At 40.7% G+C, this 25,032-nt stretch overlaps 1 protein-coding gene and 1 pseudogene across 1 annotated transcript in view; one reads left to right on the forward strand and one right to left on the reverse strand.

The window, feature by feature from the left end:
• Positions 1–9,911, forward strand: part of RAB7A (RAB7A, member RAS oncogene family) — a 107,587-nt gene extending 97,676 nt beyond the window's left edge. The window contains exons 4-6 of the mRNA XM_037033739.1: positions 29–247; positions 3,878–4,006; positions 8,475–9,911. Coding sequence (XP_036889634.1) covers positions 29–247; positions 3,878–4,006; positions 8,475–8,570 — 444 coding nt within the window. The 3' untranslated portion in view covers positions 8,571–9,911. The remainder of the gene's footprint in view (positions 1–28; positions 248–3,877; positions 4,007–8,474) is intronic.
• On the reverse strand, positions 2,863–3,677 carry LOC118978331 (ras-related protein Rap-1b-like; annotated as a pseudogene).
• Positions 9,912–25,032: the final 15,121 nt, after the last annotated feature.

Below are 25,032 nucleotides of genomic sequence, written 5' to 3' on the forward strand. Positions count from 1 at the left end.
AAGGAATAAATGTTTTTGTCTCTCACAGATCTGGGACACAGCAGGACAGGAACGGTTCCAATCTCTTGGTGTGGCCTTCTACAGAGGTGCAGACTGCTGTGTTCTGGTATTTGATGTGACTGCCCCCAACACATTCAAAACCCTTGATAGTTGGAGAGATGAGTTTCTCATCCAGGCCAGTCCTCGAGATCCTGAAAACTTTCCTTTCGTGGTGTTGGGAAACAAGATTGACCTTGAAAATAGACAAGTAAGTGCTAAAGATGATGGGAATCATAGATGTGGATGCTTATAAACCTACCCTCATGTAGGTTATTGCTATTGAATCATAGAAAAAGTCCTTTTAAAAGTGACAGCTAAGTTTGAGATGACAAGTGCTATTTTTAGCTTTGATTGGTATAAAGCCACATGCCTCGGGACCAATACCAATACAGTATGTCTCTGTGCTCACATATTGAGAGTAGGGGAATAGCTAGCTAATAAGTTACCTGTTCAGCCTTTAGAAATGGGGTCTTGCTCTAAATTAGTAAAGGCATACCATCTTGGCTTTCCCCTGTGGTAAAACAGAATCATTGATGTCTGTAGGGATATTCCCTTTAAAGTCATGCCAGCAAAGCAACAAGTTCATTCTGTGGTACTGCCTGTACTGGGCACCCCTGTTGGTCTATCCCAGTGAAACAATTTGACTTGAGGCCTTGTTGTATTTTTGCATTTTGGTCTTTTAGATTTAAAGTTGGAACTGAATTTAAGACCTGGCTCATGCACATTTAATTTGGGACTATTTCTTAGAATCTGAATCTTCATTCATATAATGAGAACACTCTGGGATCAGATAACAGTGCACATGAAAACCCTGGCACCCAGGAGGAGTTTGGGAAATGGTGGCTTTCTAGTTGTCCCATTGTTATTTTCCTCTCCTATGAGACACCTATTTCTAAGTTACTATGTGAATTTGAAGGGTTCTGTGCTAAGCCCAGAATAGCTCTAGAAGGTACAAATGGGAGTGTGAACTACCTTTAGGCCAGCAGCCTTTAAAGACCAGGGTCCAGGAGACCTGGCTTAAATCCCTAACCTATCCCCAGCTGGTTCTGATATTGAGCTGTTTGTTGCCTTTGCCTACTGAGCCTCAGTTCCCTTTCTGCACCTGAATGGAGGGAGTTAGATTTTATCATTCTCAAGTGCTCTCCCAGTGCCTCAAAGGAGCTGCCTATATGGTGCAGAAGATTGCTTTGAGTAAAATTACTCTTTTTTTTTTACTTTCATATGCATTTCTTTTGGGAACATAGACTGTTCCTTAATTATAGCTAGGTTTATTTCTGACCATTGATCTCTTTTTCTGTCTTTCCTAAGTGACTTAGTCCTGCTCTTGTACCTGAAAATGGGCTGGGGTAGGGGAAGGAATTAGGATGTGTGAGGGTGTTGTTGAGCTGCAGAATTCTTTGGCACTGCAGGTGATCTAACATTAACAGTAATGGGGAAGAGACAGCAAACCCTAAGACTAAGTTGTCGGGCACTTCCTACCCTGGGACCTCTGAGGTCCTGGGAGCGGCAATTCATTTCTTCCTGGCTAGCTTCTTATTCTCTTCACAAGCTGCTTTATGTGTAGCTGAGGGTCAAAAGCTGTGGGTTGTAGACAGTGAATGAACTTCGGGTGTGAATTCTAGTTGTACCCTGCATAGCCAGCAGGGTACAACTAGAATTGTTGTATTTGTCCAATACCTTGGACAGGTCTGCAGGTCTCTCCCTATCCCCTACCTGCTGCATACCCTCATCCCTGAAGTCTGTTTCCTCACTTGCACTATGTGTGTACTAGGGACAGTAATTCTTCCTGGGAAGGATTGAGTCAGTGTTAGCTTATGCTTTTTTTTTTTTTTTTAAATAATGTAAACCCTTGCATGGCAATCCAAATTCATTGAACTATTGATGCTAAGTAATATAAAATTGCACCACTTTAATTAGGGTTTTTATTTTACATTTGGTCATGTCTAAGTAGTTGTAACATTAGGTTGGTCAGTTTAAATACCATGGGTCCCTGTTGGATTATTAAATAAAACAGCCATAGTTACTGCAACTTACTCATTGTGACCAATTCCAGATGATTAAAATTACTTCCCACTTTCACATCCACAGTACTCATCCACCATTTAACATCTCAGCTGAAACAGTACACATGTGAAACAACAGACGAAAATACTACATGTATATATTTGGTATTTCAAATATACTTATGTATGAGCAAGCAAGGGATTCACAGTGAGAATCTACAACTGCAGAAGCCTGAAAATGATTTATGAAAATTGTTAAATCAATTTAAAAATTGTTTGAAAATACTATTATTTTCAACTTTTTATAGACCCCCACTGTACATACAACTATAAACACTTCCGTATGTAAATAAAAAAGCAAACATAAGCCCTGGCTGGTGTGGCTCAGTGGATTAAAAAAGCAAACATAATAGATTTGGAAAATCTGCACATTTCTTTCCCAACAGGTATTACAGGCAATATCTTTAAGTCGCTATACTGACAGGACTATCCTGTTTTAAAGACAAGATCACTGTCTCCACAGGTTTTTTAAAAATTAAAAAAACTATAGCTGTGTTAAAGTGCTTATTTGTATAATACAATTATAGTGACCTTGGTTTTCTTTTAAAAACATTGCGGTAAGCTACAAGTATCAAAGAAGTGAAGTTATCTGGAGTAGTTTTCTGTATAGGAGCTCCTTGGACTTCCTTTTTTATTCTAAAATAATGGCGCTTTATTCAGAATAGTGATTTACATTATTTTACTCTCCAATACAAAGTATGGGGCATGTTAACGTATACAGTATACCATTTTCATACTTGTATAGCAGTGGTGGGTGAAAATGTCTCTTAGCAGGAATACTGGATTGTAGACTCTGGTTTTACCAGCTGCATACTCTAGGACTATTATATAAGTAAAATTCTCTCTTCTGATACTGGAAAGTGATTAGAATGTATACAACTTGATGTAGTGCCTTTCATCTGCCTCTTACAGGGTACTATCACAGAAAGTCCATTTAAGATGTTGGTAGGTTTAACAAAGTTGTAATACTGGCAACTGTTGAATTGGGCAACAGTTTTTCAGCCCTGGCTCAGAGCCACAATGCATTTAGTATATTAAAGCAGCTGACACGACTTTGCAGGCCTTCCCAGGTACTGGAGTTTTTCTGGTGATTTGACATACTAAGTCATAAAAGATCTCATTAACATTTATTTTTTATTTTGTAGCAGATTCTAAGAATGCACAGTTGTTCCATTGTCTTGCTAGATTTTGACCTTGTTCCTTTCCTACAACTCTCACCTTCCAAGTTACACTTACTACCAGTCAGAATTGTTGGACCATCATCAGTGTCTTTAACTTGAAGAATCTGTACTCTCAAACCTTGAAAATCATTAAATGTGGACTCTGCTGTTACGGAATAAACTAATGCAAAGTCTTGTCCACTTTTCATGTACAGATCTCTCATTGCTGTAAATAGTTCTCTTCCTGCAGTATCCAAGGTTTCAAGCATACACTGTTGTGCCTCTATTTCAACCTTTCTATAAGAATCTTCTATTGTAGGATCATATTTTTCAACAAAAATTTCTTGAACAAACTGTATAGTCTGTGCATATTTTCCAAACTTGAGCCAAGAATGATTAGCTTATGCTCACGCATGGTGCAAACTTGTCAAAAGCCTAGTACCTCTCAGACTGTCACTGGATCCCTATAGACAGCATTGCCCCGCGCCTCACATTCCCTCTCGGTAGCTGTTTCTGGTGCCAGGGTGGTCCTGCGCTGCCACCAATCTGGCTGGTTTATATGCCTGGCTAGCTGCTTCTGTTATGAGCACACATGCACCTTGCTTCCTGTTCTAGGTGGCCACGAAACGAGCACAGGCCTGGTGCTACAGCAAAAACAACATTCCCTACTTTGAGACCAGTGCCAAGGAGGCCATCAACGTGGAGCAGGCATTCCAGACAATTGCACGGAATGCACTTAAACAGGTGGGTCCCTGGCAGCTATCTGGCTCCCTGTGGTAACTAACCATCAACCTACCCCCTGCCTGGTTTCCTTATTCTCAATTTTCTTTCCTGGCTGACTTTGTTTTCCATGTAGCCAGAAAACCTGTATGTTTATATGGGAAGATAATGGCACATTCAGCTAAAGCTAGAAATTCAACTTGTTGGTGAATAAACTGAACGATGCAGGTCGGTGAAGACTTCAGCTGAGGCTGCCCTTGTTTGGGCATGTTCTTATTTTATTTGCATGCTAAGGAGATCCTGCCATTAGGAGGTCCCTGGTCAGATTGCTCCTTCTGTTTATTAAAGGGATAAACTTGAATTCTGATTTCAGTTCTACTACCCATTATTAGCTCTAGGGTTTTGTTTTTTTTTTAAATCACATAAGATTTTATCCCCTCATTTGAAAACTGAGAATACCAACTTTGCAAAGAGGTTGTACATATTAAATGACATGGACTTAATACTTTTGTCATCAGGAAATTAACCAGAAGCTCTAGGAACTGTGTTCCTGGACTAAAATGTTCCTGTATTTTCTTTCTTGTGCTCACTCAGTTGTTCAAACACAGAAAGGTACTTGTTGGCATGTGTGGGTTGAAGGCTTTTTAGACTTAGCAGCTCTGCCAGAGCCAGTGAGTTAAGGCAAGTTATGAGGCATTGTTAGTCGTCTGTGGTAGTCAGACTTGGGTTGAGGAGGTTTTAGAGGTGAGGTGCTTGTCAGGAATGCAAAGAACATTTCAGGGAGCACATAGTGATTGTAAAGGGCCAAGCAGGTCTGCTAGCTCCAGGAAACAGTGTATAGAAGGTGGTGGTTCTCAGTGGGATAGCGCATCCGGACCTGTAGGCAGGAGAAACTTGGAATGGGTTGTTTCAAGGAAGGGGGCTGCACCAAGTGTTCTCTAATGAAAAGGGACAACCTTAGCCAAAGAATTGGTCCACCCCAAATTCCAGGAGATTCCCCACTAAGAAACATTGGGAAGGAAGTGACCAGGATGTAGAGGTAAGTCCTTTTTGCCTTCCTCTTTCCCTCTGCCTTTAACCCACCCTCACACCTAGTGTGTTTTTCATAATTGCGTATAAAACTAAATATGTGTGGGGAGTTGACTGCCATCACCCTTGCAGTTTTTCTCTTCGAATATTGCTCTCTCTATAGCCACTTTATTTAAAAATAACGCTTTTATTTCTATAAGCTAGCCTCTCAGGAGTGAGATTCTTGTATTGAAATGTGTGTGTGTTTTTAAGAGATGATACGAGATTACTTTCCCCTAGTGCAATAATACTTTATATTCCACCAGCAATGCAAGTTTTCTTTCTCTTGACTCCTTGTCAACAAGTGGTAGGCATCATCTGTAAGTCTGCTGACACTCTGTCAATCTTTGAGTTTTCTCTGCTGTAGATAGCCAGTACATAGCACTTGCCTGGACACCTCTCAGTTCTTATGAGCTCTTTGTGAACTAAAATTAACTTCACCTGTATTGCAAGTGATTTTCTAACTCTGCTGTCTTATGTCAAAATTTTTTCATTGATTTTTTTTTTTTAGAGAAACATTGGTTTGTTCTTCCACTTATTTATTTTATTTTTAAATTTATTTATTTACCTTTAGAGGGGAAGGGGAGAAGGAGAGAAACATCAATGTATGGTTGCCTTTTGTGTGTCCCCTGCTGGGAGTTGGCCTGCAGGGAACCGGCCTGCAACCCAAGCATGTGCCCTGACTGGGAATCGAACCATGATCCTCTGGTTCGCAGGCCTGTGCTCAATCCACTGAGCTACACCAGCCAGGGCTGTTCTTCCACTTATTTATTGGTTGATTATTGTCTATGTACTGACTGGAGATAGAACCTACAACCTTGTGGTATTGGGATGATGGTCTAACCAACTGATGTGTCTGGCCATGGCTGCTCTCTTTATATATATATATCCTTTGGCCATAGAAAAAAGTATATTTTCCCTGACTAGTGTGGCTCATTTGGTTGGACATCATCCCCAAACTGAAAGCTCACCAATTCCCAGTCAGGGCACACACGTGGGTTGTGGGCTGAATCCCCGGTTGGGGGCGTGTGAGAGGAAACTGATTAGTGTTTCCCTCACACATCTATGTTTCTCTCCCTCTCTTTTGCCCTCCCTTCCCCTCTTTCTAAAAATAAATGAAATCCTGTAAAAAAAGTTATTTTTTAGTCAGGTATGCCATTTTAAATTTCTGCATTTCCTAGATCTAGATTATGTGCTGTCTAATTCAGGCATTTATTTTGGTTTATGACAGGAAATAAGGCCTCATGCTTTTCTTTCAGAGGGATAGACAGTTATTTCAAATACTGTAGCTGTTTGTTAAATAAGTAATTTTTTCTACCAGGTTGAAACATTACTCTGTTATATTAAATGTTCGTATATATTGGGATCTATTTCCAGTCTTACCTGGTAGCTTATCTGTTCCTGGCCTAGAATAGGTTTGACTACCTTTAGAGTATGATGTGACCAAGTCTCCCCTCACTCTTCCTGTGTGTGTATTTTATATACTCCTGTGAGGGTATGTTTTTTGATTTTGGGGGGAGGGGGCCAGAGAGAGAGAGAGAGAGTCGTCAGAGAGAAGGAAACATCGATTGGTTGCCTTCCATATGTGCCCGAGCAGGGACAAAACCTGCAACCTTTTAGTTCAAAAGACAGTACTCCAGCCAACTGAGCCACCTAGTCAGGGCCTATTTATATTTTTTTACTGACTTTTTGGTTTATCTTCCATTTAGACTAAAACTAAGAATTTTATTTTAGTTCTACCTTTTTCTTTTTTTACCCCCCTCCAAAATAAAACCTGATTGAGATTCTGATTGGAATCGCATTATAGCTATTGTATTAGTATTCTTCGGGAACCATAACAAAGTACACACTGGGTAGCTTAAACAACAATATTTTATTTTCTCTCAGTTTTAGAGGCCAGAAGTTCATAATCAAGGTGCCAGCAAATTCTGTTTCTCCTCATGTCTTGCAGACCACTGCTTCTTTCTGTGTCCTCATGTGGCCTTTACTCTGTGTGAAATGCAGAGGCTGGGGAGAGATAGGATACTGCTAGCTCTCTGCTGTCTCTTATAAGGATATACTAATCATGTCAGATCAGGGCCCCACCCTTATGATTTCATGTTAACCTTAATTACTTTCTTAATCCAAATATAGCCACACTGTGGCATTAGAACTTCAACATATGAATTTTGGAAGGATACAAGGATACAAACATTTGATCAGTAACAGCTGTTATTTTAGGTCTTGTGTTATATTCTTCAATAAAACTTCATAATTTTAAGATCCTTTGCCTTTCATAGCAAATATATTCCCAGGTGCTGGTGGACATGTAAAGTGGTGGAGCCACTTTGGAAAACAAACAGTTCCTCAAAAATTTAAACATAGTAATCATGACCCAACAGCTCTACTCCTAAGTGTGTACCCACGAAAACAGGTTTACACAAACACTTGTACACAAATGTTTATAACAGCATTATTTGTAATAGCTAAAAAGTGGAAATAGCCCAAATATCCATCAAATGAGATGTCCAAAATGGGCAACTATTAAGAGTAGAAGAATGGTTAACAAGGGTTGGGGGTGTCATATGGAGATGGGGAGCTAGTTTTCTTAAGTGTTATTCCTAGAGGATTTTACTTTTGTAGCTGCTGTGAATGGAATAATTCTTCCTAGAGAACTTTTAATTAATAGAAACATTTGCTTCAATCTGCAAATCCTAGAACAGTTCCTGACACACAGATCAGGTACTCAGTATCCAAGTGATAAATTGATTTTGTACAGGAAATAGAAGTCCACTCCTCAATGGGAAAATGTTAATTTTAAAAGTTACACTAAACTGCCAGAGCCTATCTCCTGTGATCTCTTACTACAGATGGTAATAAAAGTCATCCACAGCTGGTTTCTAAGCATTCAGCACTTGGAAATGAAACTCTCCTAAATCTTTGGGGGTGGGGGAAAGAAAATAGACCCTAAGTTCAGAAGAATGAGTGGCAAATGAGGACCAGAGGAATGTTTTGTAACTGAGAGGCAGAAACACTCTTCTTGCTTTCTGGAAATGATGAGAGTTGCCGAAAATCCAGGCCATGTAAAGTCTGACTTCTTTTTTTAAGTGTTGGTGACTATGTGGACCATACTGAAAGCATCTGTGAGCTGGCTATCATCTCTAAGCCACCAGATTGCCATCTGATACAGAGCATGCGTCAGCTTCTGTCCTTATTGCTCAGTTTCAGTTGCTGCTCTTCATATTCAATTTCTCTTCACATTGTCCTGGAGTTACCATAACACCTTTCTTCCTCTTGCTCAGCCCTTGAGGGTTGATTCTGCCAGAGCCTTCCCTTTACTGCTAGGTCTATCCCCACTCACTACCCACTAGGGCTGAGTGGAAGTGTGCCACGGGATTTCCCTATGCCCTGAGTAACAAACCTTTTTGTCTCTCTCCTTGTCCAGGAAACGGAGGTGGAGCTGTACAATGAATTTCCTGAACCCATCAAACTGGACAAGAACGATCGGGCCAAAGCCTCGGCAGAAAGTTGCAGTTGCTGAATGGGGAGTGAGCAGAGCACAGAGCCCTTCACAAACCGAGAACACACTTAGGCCTTCCAACACAAATCCTCCTCTCCTTTTTCAGACAAAACATAAAGTGATTTTTCATATCCAGCTGCCAAAAGAAACCCCACCAAACACACTTACCCCTCCACACACAGATCTTACACAAGCAGACAGACTCCAGCAGCCCAGGAATGTGATGGGTCCATCAGGGTATGCCCACCCACTATATCAGCCCTCGTGTGGCAGTAGGATGGGCCAGCTGTAGAAATTGTTCTGGTGTAGAGTTGGCATCAGAAGTTTATTATTTTTGCCCACCAGGAAGAGGCAACTGTTTACAGTTAATCTGTGTCTAATTAGTTATCTGAATTTTTTAAGGGTCTTGTGATCTTTTTGCCCCAACCCCACCAATCTCTTGTGAAGGCTATCACTTGGGAAGGCTGGTGCCCTATGCTTCATTACAGGCTCATACCCAGTCTGATCAGGCTGAGTTTTGTATGTATCTGTTAATGCTCGTTACTTTTAACTAATCAGATCTTTTTACAGTATCCATTTATTATGTAATGCTTCTTAGAAAAGAATCTTATAGTACATGTTAATATATGCAACCAATTAAAATGTATAAATTAGTGTAAGAAATTCTTGGATTATGTGTTTAAGTCCTGTAGTGCAGGCATGTAAGATTGAGGGTTGAACCCTGTCTGGATTGCAGAGTGTTAGCAACTCAGAATTCAGAAATCCAGCTAGAGGCAGTATTCTGTACAGTAGACACAAAAATTATGTATGCCTTTTATCAAAGACTTAAGAGCCAAAAAGCTTTGCATTTCTCCAGGGGGAGAACTGTCTAGTTCCCTTCTGTATCGAAATTTTCCAAAAGGTTGATTTGCATAACATAGTGCTGTGTGCAGTGGATAGATGACTGTTGTTAAAATTCTCACTTATCACCCCCCCATTTTTTTCTTGTTCCACACTTGGAAACTCCCCATTAGATCAGCATCCTACTTATAAGAGGAAAAGGAAATTCCTGAAACAGATCTGTCCTCAAGATTTTTACCTTTGTTCTAGAAGGCACTCCTTTCAGGGTTGTGGTATCCTTAGGCTAGCACACCTTTTTTTCCTTTCCCCATAGGCTCTCTAGTATTGCCCATTATTAAATAACCTGTTTCTTTGGTATGGAACCCTGGCAGTTCTGCACCCTTCCTAAGATCTGCCCCTGCATTGTAGCTTGTTTAACGAAGCGCTTTCCTCTTTTCTGAAGGTCTACATTCTAGGGTGTAGGCCAAGTTCTTCTGTAAAGAGATGAACGTGATGCCAATAAAATGTAACAAGAGCAAAGATCATCTGCCTTTTTCCTTCTTCCAGACCATTGGCTCAGTAGACCTCATGTTAGCTAATCATAACCAGTGCTTTATTAAGCAAAAGAACCCTCCGTAACTGGGCACATGTGGTGCTTCTAGGCGGGAGTCTTTCTCGTATTCAGCTCTGTAGTATCTGTCCTAGTTTGTTTTTGTTTTATGTCTTTTTAACTAAGTATGGTATTGGGGAGGTGGAAACCCTGAATGGAGAACACATTGTCCCTTTAGAGGAGCAACCACAAACTGCTGGTGACCTATAGGTCATACACAACCTATGAGTGGCCTTTGTGTTGTTTTGTTTTCTAATTATTGTAGTTGCTGGTACTTAGATATTACAGTTGTGGATTTCTGATTTTTCACAGGAGAGAAATATTTGGCAGCAGGTGACCTATATTCCAATGTATATATAAGGAACCAACTGCAAGTGAATAGATGTCACTTAGAACTAATTTATAAAATATTAGTTTCAGTTAGTGGGTGGGTATAGGTTTTGCAGAAATGTCCTGTTGACATAGCTTTTGGATTCTGCTTTGCTACACTTTCTACATTTCCAGTTCTCAGACTCCTCAGTTGGTTTCTTACATTGCACCTGCTCTTGGCTCATACTTGTGCATTAAAAATGGCATTCTTAGAAGCTCATGACTACAATCCCACCTAGGAATGTGTGGTTTAAATCTCCTCTGTTCCACTCCCTCAGTTGGGTCTAATTGGTATTATGTTCGGCTTCTAGAGAAGCAGAGTCCTCTCCAACTTGGAGCCTAGTGACTGGGCCATGGTTTATGGACTCTGCCTGATGCTCACCTCTATAACCAGGCTACTGTACCTGTGATCTGTTCTTCTGGTTCTAACCTTGAATGTAACATGGGAATAGACTTCTGATCTTGACTGTCATCCTAAAGCTGATGATCATCCTAACAACCTGCTTTATCTTGAAATAAGCTTGAATGGAACCTTATAAGTGGCCATGATCCCAGTAATAACTCAGTCTAATTTTAATCTTGATCTTACACTGAAGTTGACTCTAATCTTCACCCTCATCTTGTCACTGACAGTCATCTTATAAATGTGGTCCCCTTGAAATGACCTTAAAGCTGACTCTAATCTTAATCCTGACTTTGAAATTAACATTAAACCCTACTTGGACAACCTTACTCTCCAAACTCTATGTCAGTTTAGTATGCCATCAGCCCAGTGTCTAGCTGATCTTGATTTCATTGTGTATACCTAAGTGGTACACATATTTACTATGTTCATCAAAATTTGATTTATCTACAATAAGCAATAGCTGAGACCAAAGTCTGCACTAACACAGTAACTTTTTCCATATTCCTACTTAGATTCACATTACCCATGTGCTTTTGAAAGAAATAAGTCCATTTGCCTCACCAAGCAGTAAGGTTTCTTTTCAGTTATACTCTTTAGGTTCATTTGAATTTGCCCTGCCTCCCAGAAAGAATGTGAATTGAGACAGATGTGTGTTGGCTCTGTTTACATGCATCTCACTTTGCTCTAAGAAACAATAAGTTACATTTGAAAAAAATGTCTGGAAATGAATTTGTTGCACTAAAACAGATTCATTTATTATTAATCCTTAGTGTAATCCAAACTCACTCTCTTCACAGTATGAATGTGAAATACCGTCTGCTGTGTTTACCTTTGTCTCTATTTAGTTTAACAAAGTATGAGGAATCCAAGACCGAGTTAGTTACACTAGCAAAAAGAGTTTGTTTTTTCCCTATTTATTTATTTTATGCAAAAAATTTAATTATGCGAGAGGCTTAGAAACTACCGAAGTTAATATTTTCTGCATTATCCTTGTTATGAAAATTCATAATTTAGCTACTCTTACATATATTACATAAATACATTAAACAAAGGGGGGTTGAGCTTTTAGAATTTTTGCCTAATACAAGCACTACTATAATTAACACTTTAAAGTCCTTCTTAAAAACTTACTGGGGTGACATTGGTTAATAAAATTATACCGGTTTCAAATGTACAACTCTATAACACATCATCTGTATATTGCATCAGGCATTCACCACCCAAAATCAAATCTCCTGTCACTATTTATCACCCCTTTATTCTTTTCTACTTCTGCCTCCACTTTCCCTCTGATAATCACCATACTGTTGTCTGTCAGTTCTCTTTTTCTTCTTTTTTTTTGTTTTGTTTTGCTTTGCTTAATCCCTTCTTTTCCACCCAGCTCCTCAACCCACCTCACCCTGACAGCCTGAGTCCACACCCTATATCTGTGAGTCTTTCTATTTTGTTAGTTTATTTTGTTTATTAGATTTCACATATAAAGTAAGTCATATGGTATTTGTCATTCTCTGACTGGCTTATTTCACTTAGCATAATAATCTCCAGGGCCATCCATGATGTCACAAAAGGTGAGAGTTCCTTTTTTTTAATGGCTGGGTAGTAGTACTTTGTGTAAATGTACCACAGCTTTTTTATTCACTCATCTGCTTGGCTATTATAAATAATGTGATGAACATAGTGGTATGTATCAGATACATTCCCCCAAGTGGAATTGCTGGGTCACAGGCAGTTTCATTTTTAATTGTTTTAGGAAACTCCATATTGTTTCCACAGTGCCTGTACCAGACTGCATTCCCACCAACATTGCACAAGGGTTCCCTTTTCTCCACATTCTCACCAACACTTACTGTTTGTTGATTTATTAATGATAGCCTTTATGGTAGGTGTGAGGTGATAACTGTGGTTTTGAGTTTCTGTAATGATTAGTGACTGGAGCATATGTCAAATGTTGGCTATTTGTATGTCCTTTTTGGAGAACTGTCTATTCAGGACTCTGTCCATTTTTTAAACTGGATTTCCTTCTTTTTTGGTTTGAGTTTTGGTGTTGAGTTTTCTAAGTTCTTTATAAATTTGGATCACAACCCCTTTTATGTTCACTCATTCAGTGGTTGTGTTTTCATTTTGTTGATGGTTTCCTTTGCTGTGCAGAAACTATTTAATTTGATGATCTCATTTTTAATTTTTTTCTTTTCCCTTGCCTGAGGAGCTAACATCAGTAAAAATATTGCTACAATAAATGTCTGAGCCTGGCCAGGTAGCTCTTGGTTAGAGTATTGTCTCCATATCCCAAGGTTGCAGGTTCAGTTCCCAGTCAGGGCACATACAAGAATCAACCAGTGAAACCATAAATAAGAGAAAGAACAAATCAGTGGTACTCTATCTATATAAAAATCAGTAAACAATAAAAAATTTAAACAGAAAAAATTGTCCAAAATTTTATTGCCTATGATTTCTAGGATTTTTATAGTGTCAAGATTTACATTTAAGCCTTTAACCTATTTCAAGTTTATTTTTGTGTCTGTTATAATTTGGTTGTCTAGTGATTGGGATTGGCCAAAATGTTCCTTTGGATTTTTCTATAAGTTGGCTCTTACTAATAGTACTTTGTTGTCTTTAATTTCATTTGAAACAGTCTTGTTAGATTATATTTTGCCAGCTGTCATATCAGCATACATTATTAAAGAACTACCAAAGTGGTAATTTTTTTAAAGATTTTATTTATTTATTTTTAGAGGGGAAGGAAAGGAGAGAGGGCGAGAAATATCAATGTATGGTTGCCTCTGGTGTGTCCCCAGCCAGGAACTAGCCTGCAACCCAGGCATGTGCCCTGACTGGGAATCTAACTGCGATCATCTGGTTTGCAGGCCCGCACTCAATCCACTGAGCTACACCAGCCAGGATAATTATTTTTAATATAGTTTATTGATTATGCTATTACAGTTGTCCCATTTTCCCCCTTTCACTCCCCTCCACCTTCCACACCCCCTCCTACCCACATTCCCCACCTTTAGTTAATGTCCATGTGTCCTAAGTTCTTTAGCTTCTACATTTCCCATACTGTTATTCTCCCCTGTGTATTTTCTACCTACCATCTATGCTACTTATTCTCTGTACCTTTTCCCCCTCTCTTCTCCTCCCACTCCCCTGTTGATAACACTCCATGTAATCTCTATTTCTGTAGTTCTCTTCCTGTTCTAGTTGTTTGCTTAGTTTGTTTTTGTTTTAGGCGTGGTTGTTAATAATTGTGAGTTTGCTGTCATTTTACTATACATGTTTTTCATCTTCTTTTTCTTAGATAAGCCCTTTTAACATTTTATATAATAAGGGTTTGGTGATGATGAACTCCTTCAACTTGACCTTGTCTGGGCCAAGCACTTTATCTGCCTTTCCATTCTAAATGAAACCTTTGCTGGATAGAGCAGTCTTGGGTGTAGGTCCTTGCCTTTCATGAGTTGGAAAACTTCTTTCCAGACCCTTCTTGCCTGTAAGGTCTCTTTTGAGAAATCAGCTGACAGTCTGATGGACACTCCTTTGTAGGTAACTGCCTGCTTATCTCTTGCTGCTTCTAGAATTCTCTCCTTCATTTTAATCTTGGGTAATGTAATTATGATGTGCCTTGGTGTGTTCCTCCTTGGGTTCACCTTCTTTGGGACTCTCTGAGCTTCCTGGACTTCCTGGAAGTCTGTTTCCTTTGCCAGATTGGGGAAGTTCTCCTTTATTATTTGTTCAGATAACTTTGCCACTTGTTGCTCTTCCTCTTCTCTTTCTGTACCCCTATAATTGGGATGTTGGAACGTTTAAAGATGTCCTGGAAGTTCCTAAATCTCTCCTTAGTTTTTTGAATTTTTGTTTCTTCATCCTTTTGTTTGGTCGTTTTTTCCTTCCTTCTGGTCCACTCCCTTGATTTTAGTCCCAGTTTCCTTTCCATTACTATTGGATCCGTGTGCATTTTCCTTCATTTCACTTAGTGTAGTCTTGATTTTTTTCATCTAATTTGTGACCAAATTCAGCCAATTCTGTGAGTATCCCGATCAGCAGTGCTTTGAACTGTGCATCTGATAGGTTGGCTGTCTCTTCGTCACTTAGTTGTATTGTTTCTGGAGCTTTCATCTGTTCTTCCATTTTGGCCTCCTTTTTTTCTTATTTTTTTTATCTTGTTTTGTAGTGAGGGGTGGAGCCTTAGGTTTTCACCTGGGTGGGGCAACCCAGTTGCTGGGGGCAGGGGTCTGAGGGAACAATGGCACTTGTCGGGGCTCTGCTGGATTTCAGTCACTTCTGCTGCTTCCGCCAAGCAAACTGGGCCCTTCTGGTGCTGATTCCCATGTGGTTGGGTTTGTGAATATTCTAGGAGCCTGTGGGTCTCTCCAATGAATTCTCCTGTGAGGCTGGGAGTCTCTCCCAGCACCGCAACTTCCCACAGGTGTTTCTAATTGGTGTTTTGAGGCTTTATTTCCCCACTCTGGGATCCTGGGTTACGCAGTCTGTCTCCCCAGTTTTACCTGGTTTATCTGTGCTCAAATGTGGGATCAGATGCACCGTGTCCCTCTCCAATCTACCACCTGGGTCCACGGGCTTCTGCCTTGGGAGCCCAGGTGAACCCACCAAGTCCTCTCTATCCAGGCTCCCTGACTCCGCCCCTCCTACCGGTCTTGATGAATGTGTCTACTTTAACTCCTTGGTTGTTGGACTTCCATACAGTTCAATTTTCTGTGAGAAATGGTTGGTTTTTTGTTTTTAAATGGTTGCTGTCCTTATTTTGGTTGTGGGAGGAGGCACAGTATGTCTACCTACACTTCCATCTTCAAATTGGTGAATTTTTTTGCAACTACTTTAATATCGAAGATGAAAGAACATTTTTGGCATATTATGCTTTAATATTTCAAGAAAGGAAAAATTTCAGCTGAAGTGCAAGAAAAAGATTTGTGCAGCATATGGAAAAGGTGCTGTGTCTGATCAAACATGTCAAAAGCAATTTGTGAAGTTTCGTACTGGAAATTTCTCTCTGGATGATGCTTCACAGTTGGGTAGACAGGTGAAGTTGATAGCAATGAAATCATGACATTGAAGAATAGTCAGCATTCTACTGTGCAGGAGACAGCAGACAGGCTCAGAATATCCAAAGCAATAAAATCATTGGTGAAAATGAAAAAATGTATCTTTTATCTTACACCTCTAAATGTGTTCATTTGTAAAAACTAAATGGACTTTTTGGCCAGCTCAGTACATTTTTTTGTACATATCTGTCCACTTTTCTCAACACCATTTATTGAATAGACTGTCTTTACCCCATTGTATGTTCTTGCCTCATTTGTCAAATATTAATTGACCATAAAGGAGTGGGTTTTTCCCATTGGCCTGTGTATGTCTTTATGCCAGTACCATGCTATTCTAATTACTTTTGCCTTGTAGTATAGCTCGATATCAAGGTGATGTGATACTTCCAATTTTGTTCTTTCTTCTCAAGATTGCTGAAGTTACTCATGGCTTTTTGTGATCTCATGTAAATTTTTGGAATATTTGTTTTAGTTCTGTGAGATATTCCATTGATTTTAATTCTGTTCATTCTTCCTATCCATGGACACTGGATAGGAATAAGTGTTTCCAGTTATTTTGATCTTTCTCAGTTTTTTTCTTCAGTATCTTACAATTTTCTGAATACAGATCTTTTACCTTAACAAGAATAGTTCTTACCCAAACTTCTTTCCAAATTGATCCTAATTTCTCCTAACTCTAAGTAAGATGGTACCTTAAAAATTAATATGTTGATCATGTTCATGTTAGTTAATAATCACCTATATAATGTTTCACCTTTGACAAGAATGTCTGAGGCTGAGCCTGTTTGCATTAGTAATTATATTTTCCAATAGCACTAATTACATTCGTGCTAATTCACTCTACTCTAAGAGTGTACCTTAAAGATGAATGTATGTAGCACTTGCCTGTATCCACTTTGAGAAGTTACATAAATTGAGAAGTTAACATAAATTGAATGAGTAAGACTGAGCCTGCTGACACTAGTATGGATTCTTTTCATTACCATTAATTATTCTCATTCTAATAGGCTTAAACTCTTAGTAAGTGCTTGCTGTTGAGGTGAATGTATATTGCTGAGTTTACGTTTATCTTGTTTCATTAATCCTAACCCATACTCTGATCCTCAGCCAGAAACACTCTAAAGACCCATGATTTTGTCCCTAGTGTGTCTTTGAACATGGAACTTGACTGTGATGGTCAACCTCTTACCTTCATTATCATGAAGGTCATCCTGGAACTCACACTTCCTGGCCTTGAAATGACCTTGAAATTCTCATTCTGACCATGTCTGACTTTGAACTTGACCCTGAAACTGACCTTCATTTTGATTATGACCATGTCTCATGCTATTTCTTTCTCTTTTTAAAAGATTTTCTTTGTTTGTTTGTTTGTTTATTTTGGAAAGGGGGAGGGAGGGAGAAAGAGAAAAGTATGTGAGAGATACATTGATCAGTTGCCTCTTACACGCCTCCAGCTGGGGACCTGGCCTGCAGCCCAGGCATGTGCCCTGACCAGGAATCAAACCAGCAGCCTTTTGGTTTGCAGGACAGTGCTCACTCCACTGAGCCACACCATCCAGGGCTCATGATATTTTTATCATTTTTAAATATTTTATCTGTCTTTAGAGAGAGGGAAAGGGAGGGCATACGAGAGAAGGAGAAAATGATGTGAGAAACATCACTCAGCTGCCTCCCATATGCTCCCCCACCAAGGACTCGCCCAGGCATGTGCCCTGGACGAGAATCAAACTGATGACCTTTTGCTTTGCAGGATGACACCCAGCCTACTAAGCAACACAGGTCAGAGCTCATGCTATTTTTAAGTTGATCTTGTACTTTACCTGAAGCTGGATCTTTACCATGAACCTGATCTTGACTTACCATGACTTTGAAATGACTTTTAACTTCATCTTATGAAACTGACCTTGATCTTAGCCCTTTCACTGTGAATATCATGCTCATCATGAGTTGCCCTTTTTTTAATTTTATTTTTATTATTGACACAGATGTTCTCATTCCCACCCTCCTTTGCCTACCTCTACTCAGCCCTCACTCCCATCTCCCACCTTCTCTTTGGCCATCACCACATTATTGTCTGTGTCTATGGGTTATGTATCTCTGTTCTTCAGTTAATCCTTTCATCCAGCCCTGCCTTCTCCCTGTCCCCTGACAGTTGTCTGTTGCATGTACCCATGTCTCTTGTTGCAGTTTTGTATGTCAGTTCATTTTGTTCATTAGATTCTACATACAACAATAGCCAAGAGTTGGAAGCAACCTAGATGCCCATCAGTCAATGACTGGATCAAAAAACTAGGGTACATTTACACAATGGAATTCTTTTTTTTTAACCTTTTTTTCTTAAGATTTTTATTTATTTATCTTTAGAGAGGAAAGGAAGGAGAGAAGGAGAGAAACATCAATGTATGGTTGCTTCTCGTGAGTCCCCTGCTGGGAACTGGCCCGCAACCCAGGCATGTGCCCTAACTGGGAATCGAACCGCGACTGTGTGGTTTGCAGGCCCGCGCTCAATCCACCAAGCCACACCAGCCAGGGCTACACAATGGAATTCTATGCTGCAGAAAGGAAGAAGGAGCTCCTACCCTTTGCAACATCATGGATGGAACTGGAAAGCATTACGCTGAGCGAAATAAGCCAGGTGGTGAAAGACAAATACCATATATCACCATTAACAGGAATCTAAACAACAAAACAAACAAGCATGCAAAATGTAACCAAAGACACTGAAATACAGAATGTGCTGACAGGGTCCAGAGGGGAGAGAATCACAGGGGAAAAGGGGAAGGACTCACATGAACAAGTATAAAGGACACGTGGACAATAACTAAGGAGGGGGGCGGAAATGGGAGGGAGGTGGAGGGCACTGGGAGGGGGGCAGGGCTGGGAATACAAGACAGAAAACTGTACTTGAAGAAGAATTAAATTTTTAAAAAAATTTAAAAAATCATGTATACAAAAAAAAGATTCTACATATAAGTGAGAATATATGGTATTTGTCTTTATCTGACTGGCTTATTGTAGTTAGCATAATAATTTCCAGGTCCATCGGTGCTGTCACAAAAGGTAGGAGTTCTTTCTCTTTTATGACTGCATAGTATTCCATTGTGTAAATGTACCCCGGGTATTTTGTTCACTCATCTACTGGTGGGAATTGCCCTAATTTTGAACTTGACCTGAATTTGACCATATATGTCACACAAATGTTTATTACAACCTTGGAATAAAGTTGGACTTCACCTTAAAATTGACCTTTAACCTGATGCTGGCATGTTAACTAAGGTCAATGCTGAACTTACCCTTGGATTTGATTATCTTGAACCCTTGGACTTGATTATCTTGAAGTTGGCCTTTAAATCAGTCCTTATTCTGACTCCATCCTGCCAGTGTTTCATGCTGAGTCACTGTATTTAACCTTGAACTTTTTGACTCCAATCTTGTTCTTCAGGTACTGGCTATCCTGACCATTATCCACTTGAAGTGATTTAGGATTAGCTTTGATGTTAACATGGAATCTGACCTCGATCCAGTAATGTTCTGTGTCTACCATGTTTTTAATTTGATTTTGACCTTGACTTTTAATATTATTTCATTGATCTTGAAACTTGCACACTGAAAATCACCCCGACCCTGGACCATGCCCTAATTTGTACCCTTGTTCTTCTCCTAATCATCATGCCTAACATTATGTCCTCATTTTTAACTTGTTCTCGAAACTGACCTTGACTGTGACACTGAACACTTGACACTGATACTTTCCATGACCTTTAACCTCAACCTGAAATACCCTGATCATTCTCCTGGTTATATTATTTCTAAACTTATCCTTGATCTTGAATCTGCCATTCTGTCACTAATGATACACCTGATTTTGAGCTGCTTTGAACATAAAACAACTTTCATCCTGGGCCTAATCCTTAGCCCTGTTCAAGACATTTGATCTCATGCTGATGCTAAACAGCATCCTGACTATTAACTATGTTCCTAAGTTTTGACTTGACTTTGAACCTGGCCTTAATTCTCATCATGACCCTTTTCCTTACACTAACAATCTTACCTTAAGCCATGCTGACTTTGAATTTGTTTTTCTTGAATTTGAGTCTGATTCAGACCCTGAATATGATCACAATTTGCTTTCATTTTGAACCTGACCTTGACTCTGCTGTAGATACTCACCTTGACACTGATAATCATCCTGACCTTTCTCAGTTTGACCTTGAAATATTACAATCATACTGATCCTGCTGTTATGACCCATTTTGACCTTGAACCCTTGCATTGACCCTTCCTTTGGTCACAGAACATCATTTATACTTTGACCCACTCCAACTATTAAATGATCTTATCCTTAAAATTGACCTTAACAGTGACTCTGATATTTACTCTCACTTTTAACTTCATCTTGATTTTGATGATCAGTGTCACATGTTGAACTTGATTGTGAAACCACCTCTGAACCTGACCATGATGTGGCCTTCTAGAGGCATTTTCCTGTGTCCCCCACTATTAGCACCTCTAGATACCATCCTGTTCCTTTTCACTGGCTCTTAGTTGCTAGGACTGCTCTTACAAATACCAAAAACTGATGGCTTAAAAGAATTTTTTTTCACAGTTTTGGAGGATAGAAGTCTGAGATCAAGGTGTTGACAGAATTGGTTCCTTTTAGGACCTATCTTGTAGATGGACATACTCTTCATGTCTTCACATGATCCTTTTTCCATACATCAATCCTAATTTTTTCCCTAATTTTAATTTTTCAGTTACAGTTGTATAATATTAATTTCAGGTGTATCTAATCTAGTCTTATGAAGGATATTTGTGGTACCAGCCACAAGCAATGAAGGGTCCAGTTTAGGGCCCACACATGTGACTCCATTTTAACTTAATTATACTTTTAAAGAGTCTAGCACCAAATACAGTCCCAATTCTGAGTTACTGAGGTTTAAGGGCTTCAATGCAGGAATTTGGGAGGGGACATGGTTCAGCCCTTAACATACCTATCTACATATTTGCTTCCATGTCTGACATTGAATTTTAACTTTTCTTTCTTAAAGCTGCCTTCTTGCTGGGTTTTCCATTTCCTGGCTCGTTTTAATTCTCCAAAAAGTTGTTAAAGTACAAACTTTCCTCTGTAAAGAGGAGAAAACAGTTGCTGAAAGTTGGCTGGGGGAGAAAGTTCCTTTCTCTCAAGCTTTGGCTGTATATGAGAATCACTGAGAGCCTGGAATCCAACTCAGTTGACAACTTCACAGCACTGGTGGAGGCTCATGTAAAACTTCTCCAGGAGCTTCTAATGTGCAGCCAGAGTTGACCTGGTGTAAAAATATTTCCCTAAGTATTTTAAACTACAGTTATGTGTGAGGCCCATTGTTGTGTTGTAAGACACAGAAGATTTGGCCTTTAAAAAAATTAAACATATCAAACGTATTCTAACCCTCCCCATCACCACCACTGTTGTAATCCTGCACACAGTTTTGACCTACTTACCCTACACACATCCAACCAATATTTAAATTTGGAAGATACCACACAAAATTAAGTTTTCTGCCCTGACTTGTGTGGCTCAGTTGGTTGTCATCCCGCAAGGTGCAAAGGTCACTGGTTCTATTCCTGTCAAGAGCACATGCCTTGGTGGTTGGTTTGGTCCCTGGTCTCCTCTTCTCTCCCTTCCCCTCTCTAAAAAGAAATAAAATCTTTTCTTAAAAATCCAGTTTTCTAGTTGCTCTTACAAAATTGGAAGAAAATGCATCAGTTATCTAATTCCTGAATTCCCTGTAATGATCAGTAATTGAGATCCCACGTCATTTAAAACTTAAACTGCCTGGCTCCTGTGTCTTAATAAACAAAGGAGGAAAAAAACCCAACTTGTGTGTCAATCAGAAAAAAATTCAACATTCTTGTGTGATAAAAACGCTGAAACTTCTACTGCAATACAAGTAAGCTTCTTCAACATATTCAAGGCCATGTATGAGACCCCCCACAGCAAACATCATACTCCGTTAACAGAAGAAATAAATCCCTTTTTAAAAATCAAGATGGGAAGCCTGCAGAACTGCTTCTCACATGCTCCTTAAAGGTGTGCACATGAGTCTGGTTACTGGAGGGAATTGTGGCTATGATATTTCTTTGGGAAGCCAAACCTGGATTTGGAGGAGCCAAGAACTCCCTGGAACAATGCAGCCTCTGAGCTGACCAATGGTGCACCTGAGTGTCATGCTGGGTGATAGACAAAGGCAGGTTGGCACATAAACCAGGCAAAAAATGTGGCGCTAGAACTAGTTCTAGCTTTTTGGCACTGAGTTGGAGAATGTCAGGACTGGGAATGAACCAGACCTGTGGAAGTTGCCTGGAACTGCACTGCCAGATTCCTGTATTGCTGCTTGCTTTTCTGATCTCTAGGTTCAGCAGTGCTAGGAGGGGCCTGGGAGGAAGTTAGTTTTAAAGCCTGGGGTGGAAAGTTAAAAGGAGAAAAGAGCTCCCTGGAAGTCAGTCAGTCTCACAATGCTGAGTGTCCTGTAGTGGTGAGAGGCCCAGACACAGAGGCCTCAGGCCAGCTCCCTTTCTTCCTGGGGTATTCTTCCAGGTTGGGTTCCCAAATCAGTTTGGTAAAGAATCTTCAACCAACTTATACTCTTCAGTGAGCAGTAGGTTTCCTGGCCTTCATGAAGGAGAACCGTGTAAGGCAGCTGAATAAGGTGGAGTCTCATAGACGTGGAGCAGACAGCCCCAGTAACATGGAGGGATCTTTGTGGCACCAACCATATGCAGAGAAGGGTGTCTGGGAGTCTGCACATGAGTTTAAGTTTGGTAAGGTCATGGTCAATCATGGTTGAATCTTCACTCAAGTCCAGGGTTAATAGGCAGGCAGGCTATGGGCCAACCCAGAGCTGCAGACGTTTTACTTGCAATTTTTTTTTTAATCTGAACTTCGAGTGCTCCAATGTTTAAAAAAACAAGGGGTTACATATTTAGAAACACTGTCTACTTCTCTAGAGAAAGTTTGCATCCCTGGGCCTACTTTCTGCTTGGCACAGCTGGGGTTGGCCGTAGTTTTCTCCTTGTGGGTTGCCCCCACAAGTTTGTGGACTCTGGGATATATAAAAATAAGTATTTTTTTGTTGTTTCCTGGGACACAATTGGAGAAGCATTCCAGACAGCTACAGGCAGCATGCACAAGAAAACTACTGAGGTTTGGAGTCTGGTAGTTCTACCTGTGAATATGTCTCTTGTGGTGTTAAGATCAGACAGCTCTGGGGAACTCCAGTCCCCAGCGTCCAGTATAACCACAGGACCTGACAGTCCGACTGCACAGGCCTTGAAGGTGGCATCAGGAATGGTCACGGGTACCAGTTACAAGGTCATTCTGGAAGCCAGCTGTTAGTTGGCTCTGGACCAGGCAGGTCAGCTATGCACCAGCTTTCACTTGGCCAGATCACCCTGGAAGTATGCCTTCAGGTCAGTCTGCCCCTTTATATTTTTAACCGATTGGCTCCTCTGTTGTAACTATGGACATCTGAAAATATGTGCAGCCCTGGTAGGTGTAGCTCAGTGTATTGAGCTCGGGCCTGCGAACCAAAGGATGGCCAGTTGGATTTCCAGTCAGGGCACATGCCTGGGTTCTGGGCCAGGTCCCTGAATGGGGGTGCATGAGAGGCAATCACACATTGATGTTTCTCTCACCCTCCTCTTCCCTTCCCCTCTCTTTAAAATATATTTTTTAAAAATCTGTGCAGGGAGTCTTGTGAGGTGACCAGCAAACTTAGATGTGGCCTATCCTGAGATGAGAGGGACTGCGTGGTACTAGACTGTAATTTTAGACTCCCAGGTGGAGCTCAAAGACAGCTTTGCAGAGCTGTGATGGCCTGGCCAGAATTTACCGGGATAGGGAGGCAGTCCCCACCCCAGGGAAACTAGCCAAGGTCTCAGGCAGAGAACCTTCCTGGAGAAAATCTCTAATGCAAGTCCTGGACACTAGTGAAAAATACCAAAGAATCCCAACTCTAGGCTTTTCGAGCCCTACCTAGTTACCACCTTGTTAATGTACAGAATCCCACGCTCCTCACTGTAGACTGACTCCTTAAAGAATGTTGTCTGGGAGTGTGCATGTTAATAAGCGTCTCCGGTGGTTTTTAGGATCTGGCAAATTTTGCAGGTGCCAGGCCACGAGTCGAGTATCCCTCCGGAGAGTCGCACAACTCTGGTGGGCATGTAAGCCGTCCTCGCACTTGGGAGGCGGCCAACAGGCGTGCTGGTCTCCGTGGAGATGAGAGGCGGGGCTAGGCCGAGGCTGAGTCTTTGAGGAAGGGTCTTGAGCCCAACACTTAATTGGCTCACGGAATTCCAGCTGAACCTAGTGACCTAGGAGGCGTCCTTGCGGGCACTTGCGCAGCCTGTGTTGGCACTGGGGTCTATCATCTCGGGGTCTGACCTTCGAGGAGGGGGTGGTGTGGATGTGGCTAGGGAGATGGAAAGGCGCCAGCCAGTGGAGTGGAGAAAAGCGTCATACAGAAAAGCGGGTCCCGTGCCCGGTCTGGGACAAGCCAAACACCTGGAAGGGCCGCGCTTTCCTCTTGCCCAGGAGCACTGAATTGAGCAATGTGTAGGCACACCATTGAAACGGCTAATTAGGGGACTAGCCTTCCCACTCTCGAGGCTCTAGAGCTAAAAATGGTGATAACTGGGAACCTGCTACCACTTCTTCCTAAAGTAGAGAACCATCCTTTAAGGGGTCCAGAATCTTTAGGAGTCAGCCCTAAACATCTTTCATATGTATATCAAGGATCTTTTTCATTATGTCCCCGGAGGCCTCCAAAAAGATTGATTCGGCCTTGGTTGTTACTGAATATAATCATGGGTTGTTTTTAACCCTAGGATTGAGGATTTCGTCCTTCCTGAGAACCAGTTCAGGTCTCCAGACACAAAGCACTTGCTCATATCACACCCGGCATACATGTTCTGTCAACATTTATTTCAAGCCACCCTTCAAACAGGCATTTCCCAGAAGGCACTCACCCATCGCAGAACACCTGTTCCTCTGGAGGGTAGCTTACAGCGGGAATGGGAAGATAGAACAAGTCATCTCCTTTGTGAACACTCAGTCCTCAACTAGGGTGAACTGCTCACCCTCAATCCTAAAATATCAGGTAAGAGGTGTAGGGGAAGATGCTGTCTTGGTCCTCACCTCCTGGGTCTCCAGATACCCAGTTCAATACACTGGGCATTTAAAAAGAT

The sequence above is a fragment of the Sturnira hondurensis genome, unplaced genomic scaffold, assembly GCF_014824575.4.
Source record: "Sturnira hondurensis isolate 20B ecotype Veracruz unplaced genomic scaffold, ASM1482457v3 Scaffold0021778, whole genome shotgun sequence".
Taxonomy (NCBI): Eukaryota; Metazoa; Chordata; class Mammalia; order Chiroptera; family Phyllostomidae; genus Sturnira; species Sturnira hondurensis.